Source organism: Manis pentadactyla, chromosome 3 (genome assembly GCF_030020395.1).
Source record: "Manis pentadactyla isolate mManPen7 chromosome 3, mManPen7.hap1, whole genome shotgun sequence".
Lineage (NCBI taxonomy): Eukaryota > Metazoa > Chordata > Mammalia > Pholidota > Manidae > Manis > Manis pentadactyla.
This window is the reverse complement of record NC_080021.1, coordinates 175,688,379-175,713,483: the sequence shown is the minus strand read 5'-3', so window position 1 is coordinate 175,713,483 and position 25,105 is coordinate 175,688,379. Positions and strand designations below refer to the sequence as shown.

General features: G+C 36.1%; 1 protein-coding gene across 10 annotated transcripts in view; it reads left to right on the top strand.

Annotated features, from left to right (window-relative positions):
- The window catches only part of ELAVL2 (ELAV like RNA binding protein 2), a 164,883-nt gene that overhangs the window by 75,595 nt on the left and 64,183 nt on the right, over nt 1–25,105 (top strand). For 5 of the 10 annotated variants that reach the window (XM_036898138.2, XM_036898135.2, XM_036898134.2 and 2 more), the window contains exons 2-3: nt 11,097–11,187; nt 13,964–14,207. In XM_036898138.2, coding sequence (XP_036754033.1) covers nt 11,116–11,187; nt 13,964–14,207 — 316 coding nt within the window. In that variant the 5' untranslated portion in view covers nt 11,097–11,115. The remainder of the gene's footprint in view (nt 1–11,096; nt 11,188–13,963; nt 14,208–25,105) is intronic. The other 5 variants (XM_036898141.2, XM_036898139.2, XM_036898140.2 and 2 more) reach the window with 2 other exon arrangements.

Below are 25,105 nucleotides of genomic sequence, written 5' to 3'. Positions count from 1 at the left end.
GGCTTTATCTTTACAGGCCAATGTAAAGGGAAGAAAAAGGTTTCATATTCACTTACAGGGTGAAGTCTTGATCCAGCATCTTTGGAAGAAGCAGTATCCATCAACGCAGGCTATTTCTCTTTCTTGTCAGTTGAATTTGAAGGTCTCCAGTGTTTGCAAAGGACCAGACATCGGGTGAAGTCTTTAGCTGTGAAAAATGTGCTCTAGGTTCAAGTTCCTGAAGTCTGGCTGCTATTCGGGTGTTAAAGGGTACCTGGTATAGTTCTTTGCAAGGAGATTTAAGGGCAGCCTTTGTTCTTAGATTTCAAATCAGATGGTTGGAAAAAAATCAGAAATTAGTTTAGAAAGCCATAGCCAAATATTTGAGAAAAGTAGAATAATTCAGGATCAAGTCCAGTTCACAGGTAAATAACAGATCCTCAAAGGTAATTAGCAGGATTAGACTCTAATATCTACAAAAGTGTAAACATAATTTTTCTCTCTACAATTATCCACATTTTTTTTTCCTGTTCCAAATAACATTACAGTAAAACTAATTTGTTTGCATTTAAAGTTGGCCTGATCATTTACATAAGTGCAGCAAAAAAAGTGGTTGACCATGTGTTGTTTTTTTTTTTTTTGAATTTTATTTTTAAGACTGCTTTGCTGGAATTTTTCATAAGGAATCTCAGATTGAAATCTTAAAAGCCTTTGAAGCTAGGAAGCCAAGTCAAGGACTTGCTGGCGGATTTTACATGTATTACTGTACCAGTCAGAGACTTGGTATAACATGGTCAGTGTGTCCTTTTGCAAGAACAGACTGTTTTTGAACTTAGTAAGTAACTAATTATGTTGCCATGAATATTCAAGAGTTTCAGAATTTTGGAGGGATCAGGTAGAGAGAAAAAGTACAATGTTATATTTTTGTTTACAGAGGTATACTTTATCAAATAGCTGTAAATCATAGCTTAAGTGAAAAGGTTTCCTTAAATCTGCAAAAACAAAACAGTAAGGAACCAGCAATGTTTTCCAACAAAAAACCATACAACCTACAATCCTCCTCCTCATTATTACTTGTTTTGCTTGAATCCAGTTTTTCCATGAGTTCTGGAAATTCTTGCCCAGTTCAGTTTTATAATCTTAAAGTAATCAGAAACCTGTACTTGTCAAAGTCCCTTCCATGAATCTTGCAGCTGACACACTTTGGCAGGAACACATTTGCAAAGCAACAGAGTGAAACAATAACTCTAAGTGAATAATAAAAGACTTAAAAATGTCCATGTTTAAAGATCTGATGAGAGTTCATTATAATGGAATTGACAAGGAAATTTGGTTATTTTTATGATATACAGCATTTTAAGATAACTGAATTAAAGTTGATAATATACCAACACATGTCAGATTTCTAGGAATTTCATGATTTCTGGAACACATATATCTATACAAATACAACATAAAGAAGAGTTATTGTTTCTTCTTTGACAGTGTTTCCACGTCATTTAACATATCAAAAAAGCCTAATAAATCATCTCCCTTTTTGTAAGAACAACAGATCTTTTGAGATATTCCAGGGGACCTTTGAAACATCCCAAAGTTAGTTCAAGGTCAGTTAAGACTTCATTTAGAATTTGATTTTTGGGAAGTTTGTCAAATATATCAATAAGGTTTTAAACACTGGTCAAATAGTATTATAGGGCACTGAGAAACAATACTTAGACTATCCATTTAGCCATGGGGACAAAAGACTTTGAAGACAAATACAGAAAATTGAATAGTTATAAAAAAAAAAAAACTAGTTATTAAATAAGTTGGATCTAAGTTGTTTTCCTGGGAGATAAAATAAGTTACCTGTTCAGATGGCTAAAGCTTTTACTAATATTTGTGAAAACATTTAAAAGATTTTTATTCACATAAGTTTTAACTGATACTACCTCCCCTCCTTTGAAGGATTATTATGTTGATATGAAAGACTCTTGTTAATATGAAAGACTCAGTTTTCCTAAATAATCAAAGACCCAGGGAAAAAGAAAATTGAAACACAGGAAATTATTTTGATCAGACACATAATCTTTGTTTTCTGAGCATAATATGAAAAACTTGTTCCAGTCTCTTTAGGAGCAAACCAAAAGGCCAAAAAAAAAAAAACCTGTCCTTCTGGCAGATGAAAGAAGAAAGTTTGTTTCATTTAATAAGTACATTAATGACTTTAAAGCTCAATTTTATAACCTTTTTAATAAATTCACTCAATTTTAATCAACTTAACCACATAAGGTAAGATTTTTACTCTCTCTTCCCAATTTCCTATTTAGTTTGTCCTTTATTTTCTCTTTCCCATTTTGAAATAAGTAGGTTTATTTTGAGACAGAACTACTTACTTTCCCTTTTACAAAAATGCATATTCACACCTTACACCTTTTTGACCAAAACAACAAAAATCCCAAACCCAACACATCCTACTTTGCCTGCGTAGTTGTTTCTCTTATTATTTCTAGTTTTTTAATTTCATATATTAGAATTCTTAAGCCTTAAAAACTTTAATTTCTAGTGAAAATAAGGAAGTAAATATTGTGAACATTTACCTTAGCATTCTGTGGCTTGGCAGGTTTATACATACTTTTTATAACTTTTGGAAACATATTTCTCATAGTGAATTTCTCAGCCTGGCACAAAACATGCTTACTAATAAACCCAAAATACCTTTAGTTTTTCTAAAGTGAATAAATCTATTTTTAGTAATTAATGTTTTTGTTTTTTATCTTATTTGGAAACGATACAGATAAATTATTTAATTTTACTTAGTAAAACTGTTTCAGGTTGCCAAAATGATTTGGGGAAACAATTAAAAAAATTTACCTACAATTTTTTTCTTGCTTATATCTATTTAATTTACTTGTTTTTGACAATTATGTTTAGATTACTTGTGGCAGTTTCATCATACCAAGTTATTTTTGTTGCTGAGGAAATTTGTAAATGAGATAATGTGAACTTATTTGACTAATAAAACTAGGAAGAATAGAAGTTGTATGTCTGCATTATATTCAGTGTTGCTAAGTCTAGAGACATGCCTGTTTTAATTAAACCAACAAACTTAAATACCTGATATTTTCCCAGATGATGTGAACTTGCAAACCATTTGAGTTAGTTTCTATTGTATTTCTGAGAATTTTAGGAATACTTTAGTTCATATGTGCTTAATTTTCTTTTTTGGGATATGTTTATATATGTACATATACATATGTATACACACCCATAAACATGTAGACAGACCCAAACAGCTTCCATTTAAAAATTACTGCCATGAATCAGGTACAATACAAAACTCACTAGTTATTAAACAAGTTGGATCTAAGTTGTTTTCCTGGGAGATAGAATAAGTTACCTGTTCAGATGGCTAAAGCTTTTTACTAATATTTGTGAAAACATTTAAAAAGATTTTCATTCACATAAGTTTTAACTGATACTACCTCCCCTCCTTTGAAGGATTATCTCCTTGAATTTGTCCATTATTTTGGTGGACTTTTGTTTATGGTCTTGTAATCTCTTTAGAGTGGAAAAACAATTTAGACAGGATTACTAAAATGAGTACTCCAATAAAAGAGGATGGAGGGGAGCAGGAGCTGTGTTCATCTTAGGTTTTGGTACCTCTTGAGTCTTTAACTTTGTGTTTGCCTTTTGCAAGGAATCTTTCAATGAAGCTATTTAAAAATCTTGAAGTCTTTCTGAGGCTTCTGCATACCAATTAAAGTAAGGATCCCATTCTGTTTCCTTAAATTGGGAACCCTTACTTTCAAGTGCACTTCTTAAAATGATCTTATCTAATTGGAACATTTCTCACAGTGGCCATTGTAATTTCCTTGAGGGCCAACAGCCCTTTGGTAGGCCCCTTAGCCACAAATGAAGGTCAACCCTTGTTTCTGTCCATCCATATCTGGCTGCAAATGGCTTGCAACCCACATTTCTGTCCAGTGCATTTTGGGCCTCCCAACCTTATGGTTACCAAGTTTTAAGGATACAAACCAATGATCTCATTTTAGGTTGTTTAAAATGTGATTTTTGTCATTTATATAGATATTTATGGCTCATGGGACCATATTTCTTAGACATAAAATAAGCAGGTATACTGAAAGGTGGTGTGCTTAACTTTTTACAATTTAAGGATTGTACTTCTTCAGTACTCATTAATTTTTTAAACTGGGCCTTTTCAGAGCCAAACTAATACCTAAAAGGGATGTGATGTTTCTGTGACCCATTCTATGACCAACTTACCCTAACATTGGGAATCTTTGAGTTAGGTTGTGAGTGCTCTAACAACTTCTAAGTGTTCATCCTGTGCCCATGGACTTTTGTAGGTCACCCCTCTCCCTCCAGCACCATCCCCACCTTTGGAGATTTCTATGAGTAGTGCTCGTTGTCTTCACAAGACCAACATACATGTGCTCTTATACTACATAACCAGCACTAACCAAGAGCTGTCCCTGTGGGCTGGCCAAGAGAAGGCCCTGTGCATACCACCAGCAGTTTCCAACCTGGCACAGGGGCTGGGAAAAGGACTGAATGAGCAAACTCCCACAATGAGGACTGTGGGCTGTACTGGGTTTCCAAAAAGGGGAATTTCAGACCGAACCAAGGTGATAGGGACTTGAGTTCTGGGTAAAACTACCTGCTAGCTTGTGATAACCTGCTCTCACTGGAAAGCCAGTTATATTAGGAACTTAACACAAAGAGGGTGGAGCTACGAACCCAGAGGAACTTACCCACAGTCTATGGAAACAGCAACAAAAAGAACTTTTTCAAAAAGGATTCATGGGTACATTGTCCCTGAATGCCCCTGAATGCCATCAGAAGTTCGCTGTAGATCCCATTACTGCCACCATATCTGTTAAGCAAAATTCAACTGAGTAACCTTTAAGGACCTTACTGGCTTTAATTCAGTGACTCGTGAATCAAGCAGCATTCCATTTAGCAGATAGAAAGGAGCTCCAAAGAGTCGACCAGAATGGGAGACTTTTATAGGCAGAAGGAGACAGGGACAAGGAAGAGTGGATTCCCTCATTTTTCTTTGGAAGACAGAAGGGCCTACGTGCAAATTACCTCAGTAGTGCTGTCAAGAAACTCCAGATTTACTGGTTTAAGATTGCATTCCTGGGAGAGGTTGAATTAGGTTAGGTATGAAGTCTTAGTTTGTGGTTCTGGGGCTTGGCACAAGTGACTCCATGTTGGGTCTGCCTTTTTTTAGCATATTAAATGAATCACTTGTACATTTTAGCATATTAAATGAATCACTGTAAAGAATCTGTACATAAAGTGAATAAATGTTGATTTAATGTTCATAAACTCAGAGTTTCATATGTTTAGTTTCCTTGAGGAGATATATAGAAAGCTGTGTCTTAAAAGAAAAAAAGAAGGTACCCCTTTGCTTAATCATCTTATGTTCTTAGTGCCTAGAGTTTAATAAATGCAATGATAGTTTGTTTGCATGTAAGCAGTTAGAATCTAAACCAGTTTCTCAATGATAAATATAAACAGGTTTAATTCACTTCATTTCATTCACCTGTGATGGCTGTCAGTACATACAGAAGCTCAGTAAGCTTCGTGTGCCTTTCTCTTGTTAATCTTTGTCAGTTTAGTTTCCAGATCCAGCCAGGGGCCCTAGGAGTGTTGAAGAAAAATTTTTCCTCCCCTAACCCTCCAGTGGTCCTGTGTGGTCTGGCCTTATTACCTCCTGGAGTCCTCTCCCTCTAACTCCTTATAGCTTCCCTCTATCTGGTCTGCCTGGAATGCTCTTCTTCTGGATGTCTTCATGGGGATATACTTGGTTTACCATTACTTGTTACAGATGTAATGGTAAACCAAGTAATTACAAACGTGGTGCTTAAAACAATACAGATTTATTACCTTACAGTTCTGAAGGTCAGAGTCGCCTGATGTGGGTCTCATTGGGCTATTGTTGGTGTTGGCAGGGCTGCATTCCTTCTGGAAACCCTAGGGGAGAATCTGTGTCCTTTCCTTTTCCAGCTTCTGGAGGCTGCCCACATTTCCTGGTTGGGTGGTTCAGTTCCATCTTCAAAACCCGTGGTGGTGGGTCAAGTCTTTCTCACACTGTGTCGCTCTGACCCTGATTCTCCAGTCTCTGTCTTCATAACATTCACAGGTTTCAGGGATTAGGATATGGACATCTATAGTGGGACATTATATAACACCACAGTACCTAGCTTATGCCTCTTTCAAACCTGGGCTCAAAGCTCACCTTCTTAATGATGCCTATTGTTAATACTGAAAACTGTCTATCTCCCATCTCCACATTCACAACCCTCTTACTCTGCCCTACATTTTTAATATACTCTACATACTCTAATAATATGCTCTACATATTCTAATGTACTATTTCCTTATATATGTTCCTTATTGGTCTGCTGCATACATCTCCCATTGGAAGTGTACACTACAGGATACTTTTCATTGCTGTATTGCAAATATACCTAGGTCAGTGTTTATTTAGTTAGTGGGAGTTGTGTACAAATGTTTGTTGAATGAATGGATGAATGAACAGTGTGAAGCTTAAGCAAATCTTTCTCACCAGATCTTTTCCTGTTGCCCAGGACTTGGGACCCCTAAATTTATTAGCTGTATTCCCTAACCTCACAGTTTTTAATCCTGCCAGCTCCAGAACTGCAAAACCTCAGAAAGACTGGCGTCAGAAAGACTCTGTAGTTAGTCTTTGGGGGCCAAGAGACAGAGAAATGTTAGTGTTCATTGCCAAAGAACATTCTCCCTGTGACTCCTGCAGCTGTTTGGTGCATCATCTCTGAAGCTCTTGGACCCTTGTTAGCCCCAAGGCCAAAAATCTGAGTTTGACAAGGCTGAGGAATCCATAGAGCCCCAGAGGCAGGTAAAATGGCATGTGGATGGGGTAGGGAGTTGACAGGGATTCTAGGATTGAGGAAATCTCATGATTAAAGCCACAAACTTTATTTTAGGAACCACAAAGCAAAGTGAAGAGATTTAAAGAAAACAAATTAATGGCTCATTCCTATAGCTGACACATCAGCCCCGTGATTTTAGGGCTTGGTTAACTCTTATATTGCTTAATACAGTAAAGCCAAAATGTATCCTGAAAATGCTATTTTAGTGGGAATTGTAAAAAATTATTCTGTAGGAATGGTGTCATCTAGCTAAACGACCCCATCGACTGCTTACCCAGCTCTCATCTGTAAGCTGTCAGTACTCACTTCACTCATTATTTTGAATGCTTTAGCTCCTTGCCTCGAGTTCCCCAAAGGAAAATGCTTTTTGATCAAGGTTGCTGTCTTTATTTTGGTAGATTCTGCTCTTAAACTTTTGAGACAAATGGCTTCTGTTCACCTTGTAACTTGGCCTTAGAGAGGTTTGCTGTGGTGAGAGGAAAGGCTTTGCACTGTACGCATTCTACCCTGGTCATGTGCTACTTAAGATATTGAGAACCCTATAGGTGCAAATAAGTGTCCAGGTCAAGGTCACTTTATCCAGTATGGACCTTTCAAGTATGAGAGAGATGCTTGCCCTTGAGTGACCCTATCCATGATTCTTTTTAGAGGTGTTACCATTTATTTGCTTAAACTTTCTAGTCCGAATGAAATTAAACCATTTGAAGTCCAAAACTTAATTATGATGCATTTTTTAAAACAACTTTGTGTTAAAATCTGTTTATTTTTTTCACGTATGCCTTTGATTCTGCCATTTTCTTCATGTTAGACCCAGACTCCAGATGCCACATAACCCACTGGCCAGGGACTTGGAGTACATTTTTGCACCACGTTTGTAGGTTTGTTTTAGCTTCCAATTTTTTTGTAGTTGGCAAGTTGGTGTGATAGGCTCTTGAAATAAAAGTACACAGGGGATCAGTCAAGATAGTTTTCTTTGTTATGCCCTTTAACAAGAATTTGGATTTCAGTGGGTGAGGGTGGTACCAAAAATTGAAAATATGCTTTCATAGTTATTTCTGGTTTGAAATACTTGAGGTGGGATAGAAAAATAACCTACTAAGTTTGCACGAATTTAGGGAGGTGTTTGCCTTTTCTTGCTCCATTTTTTTAAGGAATGGTTTGTCCTTAACGTACATTTTTGAATGCTTAGTGTGTACAAACCCCTGAAATGGATGTGGGTGGGTATGGCTGATGTTCCATCTTCCAGGCTGATGGAACTGTATGCATAAAGCCAGAGAAGGTATGGCTTTGAATGTGTTTCAGCTGTTTGAGGGACAAGGGATGGTTTCGATTTTTAGGTGCTTAAATAAGTGGGCTGTCAGAGTAGTTGTAAAGGCTCTCAGATGTTTATATTGTTTATACTGAATAGTTTGTACTTAATTTGATTAGCAGCAGGGAGCTATTGAGGGTTCAGGAAAACCACATAGGAAGAGCATTACTGTGGATCAGGATGATGAGGGACCTTTTAGAAGGCTGTAATTGAGTGGTTCGGATGAGAAGTGAGGGCACAGATCAGAATGGCTGCATAGTGGTGGAGAGGCTGGTGCAGATAGGCTGCGCTGTGGGACTACAGTGACCCCTTCAGCGGCCCTACTAGGACTTTGACCCTCAGCTGTACCCAAGTCAGATTGGTTCCAGGTGTTGGAACCCTTCCACCCCCCCCCCCCACTCCCCACCCCCTGCCCAAAGACACTGTACTCAATAAGAATACTCAGAATATATGTAGGATGTTTTTGATTAGCAGTCTTGTTTTGTGGCTGTCTGCAAAAATTTTGAAGTAGCAAAGAAACTGATAACTTTAATTTTCAGAATTTTTTATCAGGAAGTTTGGAAAATAGGGACTGGACTGTTCCTTTCCTCTCAAGTGATCAGAAAACTATTGGTCCCAGATAGGGGAAATGAAGCAATAGCATTGGTTTCCTGAAATCCACTGTTGTAAAAAAAATTTTTAGAAATTAAGATACATAGAGGGACATTTAAGTAAGAAGGAAAGAAATTCAGTTAAAAAAGTTTCTTCTGTGGATTTTTTGAAGTAAACTGTTTGAGTGTTGATAACATAGTGGCCACTCCCCTCCACCCAGTAAAAATCATGCTCTTACCGAACGAACATTCTCATTCTCTCTTGGAGCCCAGGGCAAGTTTAGAATAATTCTAGATTGATTTGTGCTAAATTGCCTTTTCTTATATTATTACATGGAGAATGACAGGAGGAAAAGCAGTCATAGTTGGCATAATTGATGTCTAAATTAAGATGTGAACATACATTGAAAAATTATTTTTTTAAGCATTAAAGTGAATGGTTATATGTTGCTGGAATATATGGCCTTTTTTCCCCTTCCAAAGAGTTTCAGAGCCAATTGAGAATCCATAAATAGTGCACAGCCTGGTTGTCTGTGGTAGACTGAGTAGAGCAGAATTGCCTGTCCTTAAGTGAAGGGGAAGTAGCTTTACATTTTTAGTAACTGAATTGTTGGCCAGCATAAAGGTAAGGGCCATGTGAGCAACTTATTTATAACTTCCCATAAAGGTATGTGTCTGCCTCAAGCAGAGAAACTGTCTGGGGTACTTGAAATGTAAAAATGCAGTAGAATAATTTTCCAAACACAGTCTTCCTAACTAGTTGGTGCAATAAAATGATTGTTTGCATCCCTAGGGCTTTCAGAAAGAGGGGTGTCAATAGATTAGCTCATTAGCATCGCCTCCTATGGAATAGAAGGGACTGAAGCCAATACATTTGAATCTATGGTTGTATGTAGTAAAGAATGTTTGGATACTAACTCCAGAGGGTATTCAGGACAGAAATTTAAGCTTGGTTTAACCTATAGGGTGTGGTCTTCTTATCTATTCTACTACAGTTAGGATCTTACTAAAATACTCCACATGTATAAAAGGACTTAATTTTTTTCACAGGTTCAATTCAACTATAAGTAGTGTTTTTTTTTTTTTTTAATGAACATAGAATCAGACTGAATTCTGTGGTAACAGTGGGAGAAGGGAAGAAGAGTAAAAACATTTTCATGGCATCCTGTAAAAAGCACATTTAAACCCTTTTGGTAGATGCCAGAAAATTGAATCCATTGTTACATGTTGTCACTTGCATTGGTAGTAAATCGCTTCCATCCAGTCTTAATTATAGGGATGAAATTTTTATAATCAAAAGTAGGCAAGTAAAATATGTTTTTGGCTCTTATTTGTTACTCATTATTAATTTTCAGACTTTTTTCTGAATATTAAGTTGACCATTTAAAGCATCTACATATATGGCTAAAATGTAAACTTTGGCTTTTGTGCCCATATCATGGCTCTGTTTAGTATTTGGGCAAGTTGTAATATGTGGTAAATGGCCCATTAAACTATATTGGAGGCCTCATAGCAGCACTAATTTCAAATTGTGCTGGGTTTACAATTTACATATTAAAAAATGTTCACTTGATTTCGTTCAGGGACAAAGATGACATTCTATATAAGCATTACTCCAAACAATCCTATTTATTGGTCCAATTATTTCAATTGAAAGATGCTGGTTTACTACCTTTTAGTATATGTGAACAATTTTCAGCAAAACTGTTAGAGATCAGTTTGACTATAGTGGCAGAGTAACCTCACAGGGTTTCGATTCACTTTTAATTTTAAGTCCCAGGATTAAGGATCATTTGTAGTATAATGTAGCAGTGTGGGCAAATATAGCTTCTCTTAATGCCCTTCACATATTTTGGGTAAGAGTGCTTTTTATGCAAAGCATTTACTTAGGGATTGCATGACTGCCTTTTCTCACTATAAAATTTCATTCACATTTCCTCCCTTCTCCCACATCCTTAAGAGACAGGACAACATACAGTGTTTTGCTTCATTTTATTATTATTTAAAAAAAATTTGAGATACGGTTTAAGGTAGTTCTTCAGAATAGATGCCAAGGTAACTAGTTAATACTGTTTTTCAATCAGGCTCTTAATTAAGAATGCTTAATTTGTGCAAGAAAACTACATGTTGAAATGAATTTGGAAAGATTAGATTGGAATTGCCTCAAATTCAATTAAGCCACACTGCATGGACGTGCTGGGAATATCAATACAATCACTGTAAATTTTGTACAAACTGATTTGTTGCATTATCTTGCTCATCTAACATACGGTACTTTTTGTGTCCATATTGCAGACGGCAACTCCAAACTAACATGGCAGTCAGACTGTGTGATGTGGCTTCTCTGCTTAGAAGTGGTTCGTGGGCAGCAGAGCCTTGGACTGGGGTCTGTGGGATTTTTCTTAAATTCTGTAGGCTATTTTTTTTTTTAGCATGTTGCAGGAGTGCTGAGGCCATACCAAACACTTGAACTTTTCATTTGGCATACTAGTTATAATATTTAACCTATTGTGGTATGGCCATCATTAGGACTTAAAGCACATTGGAATCTTAACCATAGTGGTATATAGCATCAGAACCATGCTTTTGTATGTAACTTTTTATAATCTAAATTAGGATTTAGTGTAGACTCAAAGAAAAGAGTGACAAGCTTTTTTTGTTAAAAAACAAAAAAGTTTTGGTATGGTCTGAATACTAAGTTACCATAACTCTTTACATACTGTTTACTATGTATTTTTTTGGTTACTAAATTTTGAAGTTATTTACAATTCCTGATGCTCAAAAAAAAATTGTTAAAATTGTAAATCTGGCCGAAAATTATTTGCCCAGGAGCTGTTGAAAGAGTTTGCATTCTGTGAACAGTTGTGTTGAGCCTATCAATGGAATATGCATTATTTGTAAAATATAGCACATTAGTATCATTTTATTCTGAGCAGATGGTCCTATAGCTGAGAGATGCTGTAATTTTCAGCACACACAGCCTACTGCAGCTGTTCACTTGAATGTTGGCTTAGGAGCTTATTCTTGCCACCTGAACATGGAAAGAAAAGTGCAATTAAGTGAGGAGTGTTTGTTGTCCTTGCTAAATCCTGCTAATTTCAATCACTGAGCACTTTATATTTCAAATGCCATCCCAGTGAGTTTATTCTAAATATCATATTTGGGGTTATATAGTTTGTACACATACCCTAACTTTTGAATATTGATTTGTTCCATTGGTTGTGGCAACTCTCATCTTGGAATTCATTGTTTTCATAACTGCCGGGCAAAGGTTAATCCCACAAGAATTTTGCTGTGGAAAGTGACCCACACTAATATTCTACAAACTGGAACAATAATGCTTTATTAGGAAATCTGAAACTTTATCAGTTTCAGATAAATTTGTTAATTATAAAAAGAACATGTATTTTGAATTATTTCAGGTTTTTTTTATACAAATTTCCAAAGGTCTCTTTATTTTCCTTTACTCCTTTAAATATTCCCTGAGAATGCTTACCCAAGAGGGGTAGCGAGCAGCTTATAGAATAAATACCCATTTCTTTGAAAAGGAGATGAAGTCATGGAGGGGTTATAGGTTGTTTGATATTTCATTGGTAGTCTGGATTTTGTCTCCTATTTTTTCTCCTGATAACACTGATTTCTTGTTCAGTCTAACCAGTCTCCATCTGTCCTATAAACCTCTCTTGGCATTAGATATTTCTTCCTATGTGCTTATCTGCTGTGGTGCCCTTTCATTTTTCATAGGCAATATGCCTTTTAAAGGACTTTTTTTCTCTTGTAACACTCTTTCCTTCTACTTTGCTTTTTTAATTTTGCCTTAAATTCTTTGCCTTTTATATGTTAAAACTTTCCCCCCAAACTAGCATCCCATCAATTCAGAATTGTCAATTTTGAGAAGTAGTTCTTTGAGGAGATGAGGATGTATTAGATCAAGTATGAAGAATAATTCTTTCTGTGATGCTTTGATATTTGGATTCCCCCACAATCTTGGCTATGCAAAGTAGATAGCTATAGGAAGATGGCTTTAGAAAATTTGGGGCTGTGCTTTGTGACTCTTGCTGAAAGAGCTTAGAATTGATTTTTAGGAAACTAGATTCAAATTTGCTTAATAAATGACTTTTATAGTACCTTCAACAGTTTAAAGACATTTCCCCCAACTCTGCTATTTATTCTGTATTTGGAGTTTATAGATAACTTATTACTTAGATTTTCAACAGGCTTATGTGCTCAAATGAAAATTTCCTTGGGCTGGTCTGTTTGCAAAAGCTGATGTTTACATTGTTGTTTTGGTGGACTGGATAGGGGTTTTTGGGGTTTTTTTTTTCCTTTTAAAGTCAGAGTCAAGGCAAAATATATCGAATTGTTTGGGGATTTTATTTTGATGACGTACATCAGTTGCCTTGATGGTGATCTTTCGCTGCCAAGGTCAACAAGAATGGCTTGTCAGATTCTACAAGGTACATTAAGTACTCACAGCTTCTTTTCCATGTTATCCTACAAATCCTTTTCATGTCCTAACATAACATCTGATATTTTTCTTATTTCTTACTAATAGTAGAGGTACGAGATATTGTCACTCAAAAACATTTTCAATATGTAACCAAAACAGTACATGTTGACAAATTTCTATATATTTACAGTACTCTTGCTCCTTGATTTTAAGTTAATGGATGTCTGTCTGTCAGTTTTAGAATATTGAAACTCATAGGCTAACTGAAAAATCTCTTCAAAGTTAGGTAGACCATTTTTTTGGTTTGCTTTTTGTAGCATGTTTAATGAGCACTTTAATTTTCTAGTATGATTTTTAGTCAGGGTTCAATTCTGTGCTCTTTGGTACTAAATTTCCTCAAGTCTGTGGACACTTCAGGTAAGTAAGGATATGTGAGTAGACCCAGAATGTGGTTCTAGAGAATGTTTAAGATCTAAATTGTGCTTATGTGCATGTATGGAATATGTATGTGAAAATATAGTTGTGATCTTAAATTGAATAGCTGAATAGGAAGTAAAAATTAGCATAGGTGTTGCACTTTCTGTTGAAGCTCTGTTGTAATTTCAGCAGAACAACTTGTGTTTAGTGACAAGTATTTAAATTCTTGGATGGAATAATCTCTAATAGTTTGTGAAATATGAATTCTGACATTTGTTATTTTCTCTGTTTTTAGCAGGTAATTGCTGCCATGGAAACACAACTGTCTAATGGGCCAACTTGCAATAACACAGCCAATGGTCCAACCACCATAAACAACAACTGTTCATCACCAGTTGACTCTGGGAACACAGAGGACAGCAAGACCAACTTAATAGTCAACTACCTTCCTCAGAACATGACCCAGGAGGAACTAAAAAGCCTTTTTGGGAGCATCGGTGAAATAGAGTCCTGTAAGCTTGTAAGAGACAAAATAACAGGTATGCAGTTTTATATAGGCTTATCCCATTTATAGGATTGTGTTTCAAGATGTGAGAAAATAGTAAGTTTACTCCTTGTAAATCATTCAGTGCTGCAGTTTTACATGTCTAGATATTCTCTCTGTTATTGACTACATCAGCAGCCTGAAACTTAGTTTTAAGTTTTGTTTTCCTTATAAAGCAGAAAACATTTTTATGGTCAGTGTATATTATCGCTAGACTTTTATATACTTTGAACTGTACAATAACATCTTTGAAAAGTGTTTTAAAAGTATGTATGTGTCTGGGGCAGCAAGTGCCATGTTAACCGTTAGTTTTTAGTTCTCTGAGCTCACATGACTTAGCATTTCAGCAATGAGATATAAGGAGAATATTGTGTTTGGGAGAGGAGAAAAACCTCATAAAATGTCTTTTCCCTTAAGTCTTTATAGTCCTGCTTATAATACGTAATACAGAGTAAGTGATAATATTCATACTGTCAAAGTATAAATATTTGCAGTGATAGAATTTGAGTATAGCAAGATATTGTCTGTTCTTTAACAAGGAGAGGAAAATGGGATGTATGAGTGCTCCTCTTATCATAAAGATAAGAATAAAAGCATGGTACTTTTTAAGTATTAAGTACTGGAAAAATATCTTTAGTATTTTGTAAGATTTGACTAAATTTTTAGAATAAGCCAACACCGAACTAAGGGGCATGTTCTTAGGGTAGAAGGGTTAATGCTTCCTGCAGTTGTTTTCAAACAACATGTATGAAGTTACATGTAGAAATATTCCCTGGATTTTCCATGTCACTGTTAAATTTAGGTGATGGTGTGCATAAAATTGTTTTACATGGTTTATAACTGAAAGTATAAAATTAAATGTTTGAAATGAGTGAAGGATACCTAAAGGCAGTGTGAAGAGTTGCACCAGGATCCAACTTTAACTAGTTAGTCAAATGACCTTGGACAAGTCAGCTCTTGGCTTCAGGTTTCCTTTGGTAAAATGAGGTATGGGCAAAGGAGAGAACATGCCAGGTAATTTCTGATGTCAATTTTGACTTTTCCTGAGATGGTACCTTTAGCTGTCCTTTTCCCAATCAGTAGGGCTGTTCTTTCCAAGATGAGTGAGTTCTTAGAATTATCACTTAGGCTTGGTCTCACAGTGGTGTTTCCTTGAGCTGCAGATTGAGGTTCACCGAGAGAACTTACTGAAATCAAGTAAATCAAGTAAAAACCAAGTAAAACCTGGTTGTCACCAATCCATTCTGAATAATTATTTTTCAACTAATTATGTTACTTAGATATTTACCATGCTATCATCAGGAAGACTTGTCTTTTGTTTTTGAATACTTGATAATCAAATGGGTGAGAGTTTCCATTTCTATATCCCAAATCAATGTGAGCAGCGTACATGAAGTTTACAAAGAAACAGTTTTTGAAAAAAGTTGGAAAAGGTAGAGAAAGGCTCTTATAACAGCTGTGGGCCCTGATACTATGTGATAAGTAGTATGAAAGCTGTGACATCAGTGATATGATTTCTAGTTTAATTGCCTAGTAACTATTGCTACCATTAAAAAAAACATGCTTGAAGAAGGCATATGAAAGTTACATTTCGGTTATGATCCTGGGAACAGATGAAAATATTAAACCATACATCTTTTGTATTAGGCATTTTCCACAGGAAACATCTCAAGGATTTTTATCTCTCGTCTCTGGTCAGTCTTGAATTACTTTATTCTTCTGTAAACTTTTATTAGAGCTGTTTGGTGGCACAATTGGATATATTTGAATTCTTTATCTTCACACCCTTTACCTCCCTGAATTTAGTGTTGTGGACAGAGGTAATAGAATCATAGTGCATGTGTAATCTGAAATACATGGTTACTGGCAACCTTCTTTAATATTTGTTGTCCATTTCTTTCAATCCTGCTCCATTGTCTTTTCAGTGAGAGGGTGGAGTTTTCTACCATAATAAAGTTTCTACCTCTCATAAACAAGTGGACTACCCAATAAAATCCACAGTGGGCATGAGGGTTGAAAGATATTTTCTAAGCTTTTCCATGAAATACAGTCACAAATGTTCCTCAAAATAAATGTTCCATTGACAGAAAAGAGATGCTGCCCTCCGTAAGTTTCCTACTTAAGAGAGACATTGCAGATCATCACCATATTAAAAATAATATCGTGCTGTAAAGAAACAATTCTAACAGAATTCCTCAAACTCATTTTACCATAGAACTCACTCTAGGAGATATCTCCTTGGTACTAGATTTCCACTGAACTTGTTCCATGAAGTCTTTTGAATTTATTTAACTGGTTATCAGACAACCTGAAACTCTTCTGTAACTTGTTCATTGAGCATGTTTCATAAAATGAATATCCATGATAGTGAACTATAAAGTGAAAAGTTGAGTAGGTAAACTGAATACAAAAGACCTCTTTTCTACTAACCCTGTTTTGATTTGGCCCACTGACATCTTATTCTTAATATAGTTAAAAAGGTGTTCAGAAGAGTCTGACTCATTTAGCTTCATGCATAAATTACCTTAGAATTTTTGTTTTGTACTGAGTTTCTTAGTAAATATTTGTATTGAACAAAATAGTCTAGTAAATGGTACATTTCTAAAACTGGATTTTAAATTGTTGCTCTTTGCAAAGTGGACGTATCTTCCTAAGAACTACTATTAACATCCTCTAGCAAAGTTTTGAAAGAAACGGGGGATTTGGACCCTGCTCTCTGTTGTTTAGCTTAGCCATTTAATGCAGTTTCTCAGTACACATTTTTAGAGTCAAGTCAGAGTTACTTGGTCTGTCTCTTCCGACTTATCCTACCTTGGGGGTTTAGTTTAGCTCTTTGCATTCTGATTTTTATAGGCGGTAAGCATTAATGAGTGGTTTGTAAGAAAACTCAGGGATCATTCTTCAGGAAAAAAAATTTAAATCCCTCCTTTTCACTTCTCTTAAAATGTTTCTTACTTAAATAATGCTGTATTAAGAAACTGTATCACAGATACAGAAATATCTAGTTAGGAAAGTGTGTGCCTCTTTCCTAAAACCTCAAAGTGTGTATAATTTTTAGATTGTGTTGGTGTTAGCAAATTCATGTCACTTTTGATAGAATGAGGATTAGGGAAATACATTAAGAAACATCTTCAGTAGCAAGTACAGTAATCTCCTCTCTAGCCTAAATTCTATTTACTATGTTGTTTTTCAGGCCCTGTTTTTGGGCTCGTGCCCAGCTTTATATTTCATCCTGCCTCCTATCTATAGGCATTAATTATGAAAAGCTGCTGCTTGTACAGCTTAGCCAATGTTGGTCCATCCCTTTGAGTTCTTAAATGCACTTCAGAGCCCTTGATACCTGCTGATGCTGCATTCTAGTGGAGTGAAATGGATTTATCCAGGGAAAGGAATGAATAATAGAGCATTCAAATCAGAAAGGCTCTTGAGATGACCTTAGCCATTTCTCTCACATACCAGGTGATGAGAGGCCCAAGTTTGTTGAAAGGACTATTCCAAGACCCCATAGCTATTAAGTGTTAGAGCGGGGACCAGAATTCTGGTTTTCTGATTCTTTCCCAGGATTATTTCCTCCTTGCCCTCTTGTTGGGAGGCCAGAACTCAAAAAATTAAGCATAGGACCAACTGATGAATTTATAGTGAAAGAGATAACTTGTACAGGGTCACTGAGGGGCATCTTCTGGGGAGTGTGCCTGTTTTAGAACAGGAATGGAAGATTTTTGAAAGTCAAGGACTGAAATGAGAATGTCTGTGCTTCTCTGGAAACTTCATAATCGGTGAAAATATTGTGAAATCAGATATTCCAACCCAGTGGTTCCCAAGTTCGGCTGTACATCCTCACCTGCAGGAGTTTTGGAAAATACTGGAGTCTTTGGGTGTCTTGTCAGAAAGCTCCCTTGGTGATTTTGATGAGCAAGCAAGCAGTTTTGGGAACCAGTCTTTGGTTGCATAGTCAGTAGAGCACCTGTGCTGGAATCACTTGGAATGACTGCCAAAAATGCAGGTTCCTGGACCTACTGAATCAGAATCTCTGTAGATGAGGCCAGGAGTGTTCCATTTATCTGGGAGTTACCTACTTTACTTGCTGAACATTTTGCAGGGAGATAGAGCCAGGGATTTCCAGGTTTTCCTGAATTCTGAGTGGAGGTAGGTGGGAGAGGAGTTATAACTGTAGCACCAAATTCTGTGGCAAATTAAGTTTCAGGTTTTGTCTCCACCCAGCGTTGGGAGGATGAGTTAATTCCTGGGGTTCCGGACTGGAGATACCAAGTTTAAAAGTCACCAGGCTGTGTTTACTGAATATTCAGCTTGTCCCAGAGAGAGAGAGAGAAAGAGAGAGACAGAGAGACAGAGAGAGGGGCAGAGTTTAAGTGTGTGTGTGTGTGTGTGTGTGTGTGTGTGTTAAGTGTGTGTGTGTTAAGTGTGTAATTAGTTTTCAGACCTCCAGGATAGCTTAGCTTGTTTCCTTTGCTGTTACTTTTCCTTTTTTCTAATAGAAGAGCTACAGAATTACAGTTGAAGACCTCAGGTGATGAGTGGTGCTCTTTTTTTATCTTGGTGTATGGTGTTTTCACTTTTACTCTAGGAATTGTTTGAGATAGGTCCTATGCCAACCCATCAGTTGCCAACTAGAAGCTTTCAGACAAAAGGGGAAACAAAGACCAAAACAAATACAAACTACAGGCTGCTTTAGAAGGTACTTCGCTGATGTGGCATCTGAATAGGCATGGTAAGGTAACACAGGCCTCCTTTATTTTGTCCTTAGAACCTGAGTGGAAAACTCTTTTTATATGAGCGTTATTAGCTAGGTTTAATAGTGTTTATGTTGCTTTCTGAGAACTTTAAAGTTAGTTTTGAACCTGGTTTATTTGATCAGAATAATGTGACTTTCCAACCTCATTTTAATGGCATGGGGTTCACTGCTCCTCTTTTTAAAAACAAAAATGGCTTTAGCTCTCCAGGATTGGAACAGGTAAGTGGTATTTTATTAGTCTAATGTGCACCTTCAAACTTAACAGCACTTACTGTGATGAAGTCAGTTAATCACAGTGAGCAGGAGGCTGTTTTGATGAACATGAATTTGAAAAGGTGGCTGTATGTCAGTTACAATCTTAAGGTCAGCTGTTTGGTGTTCATAGTATTAAGCAATCAAGAATTTTGATTATTGCAGACAAGTAGTTGAAAAGAGAGGATGGTTTGGTAGGTGGTGGGTGGGTATGGTAGCTAACCTTTCACTTTGCAGACTTCTCTTACTATTAGAAATTTGGTAGAAAGGCTAGTGTGTTCCCAGGTCTTCACACAATAACTTAACTGCATGTCGTCAGAGACTGGTGGTTCCCTAGTGTATTAACTGTGGAATATGATACATTTGAGTACAGCTGTTTTAGATTTTAGTGGCTAAATTTTTATGAAGTGAAATTTGTATAAAATGAACTGAAATTCAAATTCTGTTTTTGTATGTGGTGCTGAATAAGCTTTATTTGCATGTATTTTTAAACCTAATTATTTTTCCATTGTATGTTTGTCCTTTCTAAAGGTCATGGCTAATCAGTCATTTAAAAAATTTGATGTTATCATTATAAAAGCTTTTCATAAAGTTTTTGGGGAAATTAAAAAATTTTTTTCTTCTGGGTTCATTTTTTCCACTCAAAATAGGTTCATATTTTTCTGTGTTCATTTTCTCCACTTGAACTGGGGTATTTTACAGAACAATTTTCAGTGTTAGTGTTGGTTAATTAAGATGAAGAATTTCAGGATAGTGAAATTAGAAATTTATGAAATTTAAGAAATCAAATATGATTCTTTTCCATTGTCAGGGAGGAAATTTTCCCTCTACCCTCTTAGTTTAATTTGTAGACCCCCATTCACTGAATCTAACAAAAGACAGATTATACAATTTCTAATGTCAATTACATTTCAGTAAAACTGCAGAGGGAGATTAATAGAAATAGAGGTACATGATATTTATTAAATATTTTATGTGCACTTAGAATTCACAGAATTGAAGCTCAAAGAAGTGGTTAGACTCCGGGGCTTATGTATCATTTAACAGAGGAAAAGGGATTTGAACTCTGAGGCAAGATAAATTGTGGAGAAGTGAACGTACATACATGGAGGGAGACTAATGGAAGGCACTGAACTATTTCAGCAAGGTTTGTGTGTGCATCTTGGTGCTGACTCTCGCTCTGGTTGTGAGAATTGCACTCTCCCTGGTACAGGAGAAGGAGACATCTTCACAAGGGACATTGATAACCTGTGTTTAGGCAGAAAAGAATAGGGCAGAGAACTCCTGAATTGCCTTCAGCTCAGAAGAATCCTTATGCCAAAGTGGCATACTCGGGACCCCTTCACCATTAAATGAATTAACTCTCAAATTACAAACCTGAACAGAAAAGGTTTCTTCTTTGGGTATGCTATGGTAGTGAAACCTAAAGCGGCCAGTTGCTGGAAGAAAAACATCTATTTTGAGGATATAGAAAAGTTTGAAACAGAAATGTTCCTGATTAATTTGTAAATTTAGGGACTTTTATTTCTCTGATTTCTTGATATTGACATTTGTATTACTTTGTACTTTATTACATTAGAAGGAAATGAAGAAAAATTATTGCAACTCCCAGGAGCTGATTACACATTTTCCAGCAGCTTTTAAGAAGTATTTACTGGGGAAATAAAGTTGAACCTATTGGGTAAATGAGGTTTAGGAGTTCTGATTATGTTCTTTTTTTGCCCTTATTGTCACTGGGACTTCTTGAATGACCATATTTATCTTGCCACTAGATTAGGAATGTAGCACCTTTTATTTTAACTTAGTTTGATCCATACTCAAACTTTGTTAATGTGTTCAAATTCACAGGAACTAAGAATGCAGTTGAAGTTGTGTAAGGATTTCAGTCCCCCCCTAAAATTTAGTAAGGTAATGCGTGCTTGTGAGCTGATTGCTATCCCAGATCTTTTCACATTCTTTTTTCTAGTTCTTGTTTACTTGCCCATCAGGAGATTGGTGGTATAGAATAGAAACCATTTTCAATCAGTTATTTAGTGACTGTCATGGTAATGATGGAAAAAATGTAAATGAGAAAGAAGATGGTGAACTAAATGGGAGAAGGTAAAGAACAATTAAATTCTGATACAGGATTTCTTCTTCCTTTTGTAATCTATAGAATGGTAAAATCCTATTTCTCCTCAGGTATGAAATTGATTATCCTATTTCATTACCTTAATTTACCCTCAAGTCATCCCACCCCTGCCCCCATGTAATACAAAATCAACCTGCTTTTCTTTTAATGGTCTTTATTTCATTACCTTATATCTATTACACTACCTTAGTACCAGCCTTTGCTATTTAACTTTATAAATTATGAATAGAGCAAAGCATTTTTATTTTGCACCTATTGGAACATTTTCTTTTAAACATTTCCTGAACAGTGGATCACTGAAGCTAAAGCTGTGCTTCAGAGTTCGCTAGCTTCTTTTGATCTTGTTCTAAGTTATTGACTTTCAGTGGAGCACACTGCTGCTACTAAATTTTGAGAGCTGTGGAAACTCAGAGCGTGCCTTTCTAACTAAAAAGGTCAACCTTAAAAAACATTTTCTGGCATTTTACTTGTGAGTGCCATTTGATTTGTCAGACCTCTGTTGTGACTTATTTAACATGTTTTACTCCTTAATGTATTTGGTTTTGTTTTTCAAAGTTGTAAGATGTCAGTATTTCGACACCATTGGATATATTGTATATCTTTCATTGGCGGTGGTGTCTGTCATCAAATGTTTTTGAGGGCTTTACACTATAAAGCAGCAGGTTGTCAGTTCACACTATCTTTTTGTGATCTTAATAGAGTCGGAAATCTCTTACTGTCTTCTTTAGGTAGTAGAGGGGTGATCATTCCACATTGTTCTAAATTAGAACAAAGATTCTCACTCTGTATGCCTCCTTCAAGGGGGTGAGGAGAGGCAATATGGGAGTATTTAATTTAAACTCTGTAAGTGTTCCATCTCATCTTTCCATGTGAAATGGACTTGAATGCAGTGTGGTATTAGGGTTAACCAAACCCCTATGTATGCTAGGGTTGTTACTTGCTTAGCTTGGAATTAAGTTCTCAGGAATAACATTGAGATAAAATGCCCGCTCAACTTCTGTTCCCTGCTAGGGAGGTGGCCTACCAAGCATTAGTTTCAGAAGTTTCAGTTTAGAAAGGACATATTATGCTTGATTTCAAATCCCAGACCAGTCAGTTACTTGTAACACAGCCTTATATAAGCTGTTAGTGTACTTGGAGTTGCTTGTGTAAATTGCCTAGCACACAGGAGCACTCTCTCTCTTCTCTTTCTGATCCCCTTCCTACCAGTTAATATTCATTCAGTGACATGATGGTTGCAGACTATTTCCCTTGGGTAAGCTAATTTTTGAGAAAAAAATTTCCAAGTAAATCTGTTGTCTGAGAATTCTTAGTTTCTCATGATGTGGGAAATGGAAAGCTAAATTTCTATCCTTTGCTTTTTTAGGTAATTTAACCAACATAATTGATTTTTCTAGGGGTGGGATAAAGAGGGAATAGGAAGTATAAGGCAGGACTTGGGAGCCTGGAAAGATGATTAATGATAATACATCAACCTCTCTGAACTAGAACTCTGGAGTGTGGAGTTATTGCTCTATGTTGTATTGTGTGAATGTTATTCAGAATGAATGAGCTTGACTTACTTAAAATATGAAGGTTCTTTGAGCTGAGCTTACCCAGTGGACTATTACTGGCCTGAAAGGTCAGCAAGTTGTTAGACTGAGCCAAGAGGTGTGGGTTAGAGAAAAACTAACAGGCTTATTTTCACTTTTATTGACATCTTCTTCCATAAGATTAATACACCTTTAATATAAATGGTAAAAACTATTACTAAATATTCTTTATTTATAAAGTAAGATTTTCAAGTAGGGAAATGCAGAGACCTGTGTGTTTGAATGTTAAGGAGCCCAATACTCATGTAGTGTTAGCAGACCAGAGGACTTAGAAAAAAATTGCTATCCCTTTTTTGTTGTTGAAATATTCATTGAAAACAGTTAAAGCCTTGCTTTATTCAGTCATCACAGACTTCACAGATTTCAGTTTGTGTAAGGGAGGGTGGCGATTTCCATGAGGGCACGGTTAACTTAGCAGATGCAATTTTACATCTTGTTTTCCTTTTCTTTCTGTTAAATCCTTATGCATATTGTGAATTATAGTTTATTTTTAGCTCTTAATGAGTTCTTTTCTCATGATTGTACTTTTTGTTGGAACTCTGTTTTCTACAGAAAGCTTTGATTTTGAAGGGGGAGTGTGTGTGGTTCAGAAGTCTTGTAATCCACCCCCGCTTCCTCTCCAGCTCAACTGAAATTTTCATTTTTGTATTAGAGGTGGTAGATCCTAGATCCCGTTGCTTATTACCTGGTCAGTAGGTGTGGTGATGCCCTTGATTCTTTTTCACAACCTTTTTGACCTTGGGCTTTATCCTGAGGAAGTCAAATTCTCCTTTCAAAGTAAGGTTTAAAAGAAGCAGAGCTGCATGCAAACAGGTAAACGAGAATCATTTCATTGTATTCAGGGTCACTGGAGCCTGAGGGAACTAGTTTATTTCCTCCCATTTTGATGCTTTAAATCCAGTCTCAAGGAGCCAACTGGCTCATTAAAACAGTGGCCTCCAAGGCACTGTCTTCTGGATGCTTCTTCCTAACCATGCTACCAGTCCCTGAGAGCTTTTTTCATACAACTGAATTGAATTGTAGTTTGTTTTTAGTCCACTTGAAAATATTATCTGAACAGGGTGGCTATGGTGTGTCAAAATAGTTGTCCCATGGAGTTAGTGTAACATATCATCAAGATCAGTTTTTTGGGGCACAGTCTAAAGTTCTCTTTGAAAAGATCAAATTCTAGTTTTATCCTTACAGTATTGTATCTAGTCATGGGTGCAGAATCATAACTGTAATTGTTTGGGGAAATATCTGGTCAATTTTATATTTCCACATTACATCATGTTAAGATATTTATATAAGCTTAAAGGTTTAGAAAGGGATATCTACTCAAGTGGCTTTAAGTAAAAACACGATTTGGAGATGGGGAGAGTGATGGCCTTGCCAGGATATTACTACATTTTAGGAAGTAATACAAAAAATCTTTGAATTAGCACCTGAAATAGGCTGTAGATTCTGCATTTAGTAAACAATTCCTCTGGGGAATTCCTGTAACTCTGGGAAATTCTGGGAAACCTTGTTTGTCACTTGATTTGAATTTTCTTTAGAAAATTTGCCTCACTTTTTAAAAATCCAAGGTGAAAGTGACAGAGAATGAAAATGAAGGAACACAGTAGCTTTGTAAATAATGGAATCAAGGGTCTTGGGACAGAAATTGAGATTGGGAAGTAATTATCTTATGTGAAGGTTTAAAATCTGGCCAAGGACAATCATTTGGTAAAATTTGATAACCAATATATTTATCACTATTATACTTACTACTGTGGTTAACTTTTATTTTTTTGTATCTGGATATTCAATGATAAGAGTCAAGAATTGATAGGAAATAAAAGAAGTACTGAGTTTCCATGTTTAAGAGTGGAAAGACTAAAATTATGATGGTCAACTAGCATAGAATAGTGAATTGAATGTTTTAAATGTCTCCTTAATGTAATCTTTCTAGAGCCTTAAAAATTATAATTTGGCCCTCTCCCTTTCTTCAAAAGAATGCTGTTTAGAGCCAATCAATCTTTGTCTGGGTATCTGAAGTTTTTACACATAAACAAGTCATAGATGTAGATAGAAGATAAAACTTTTTAAACATAGTACAAGTTCTATCTATGTCCTTTAATATTAGATATAGGTTCGGGAAGAGTGGAGGCTCAAGCACCCAGATATGGTAGAGAAGTCTTTTGGGT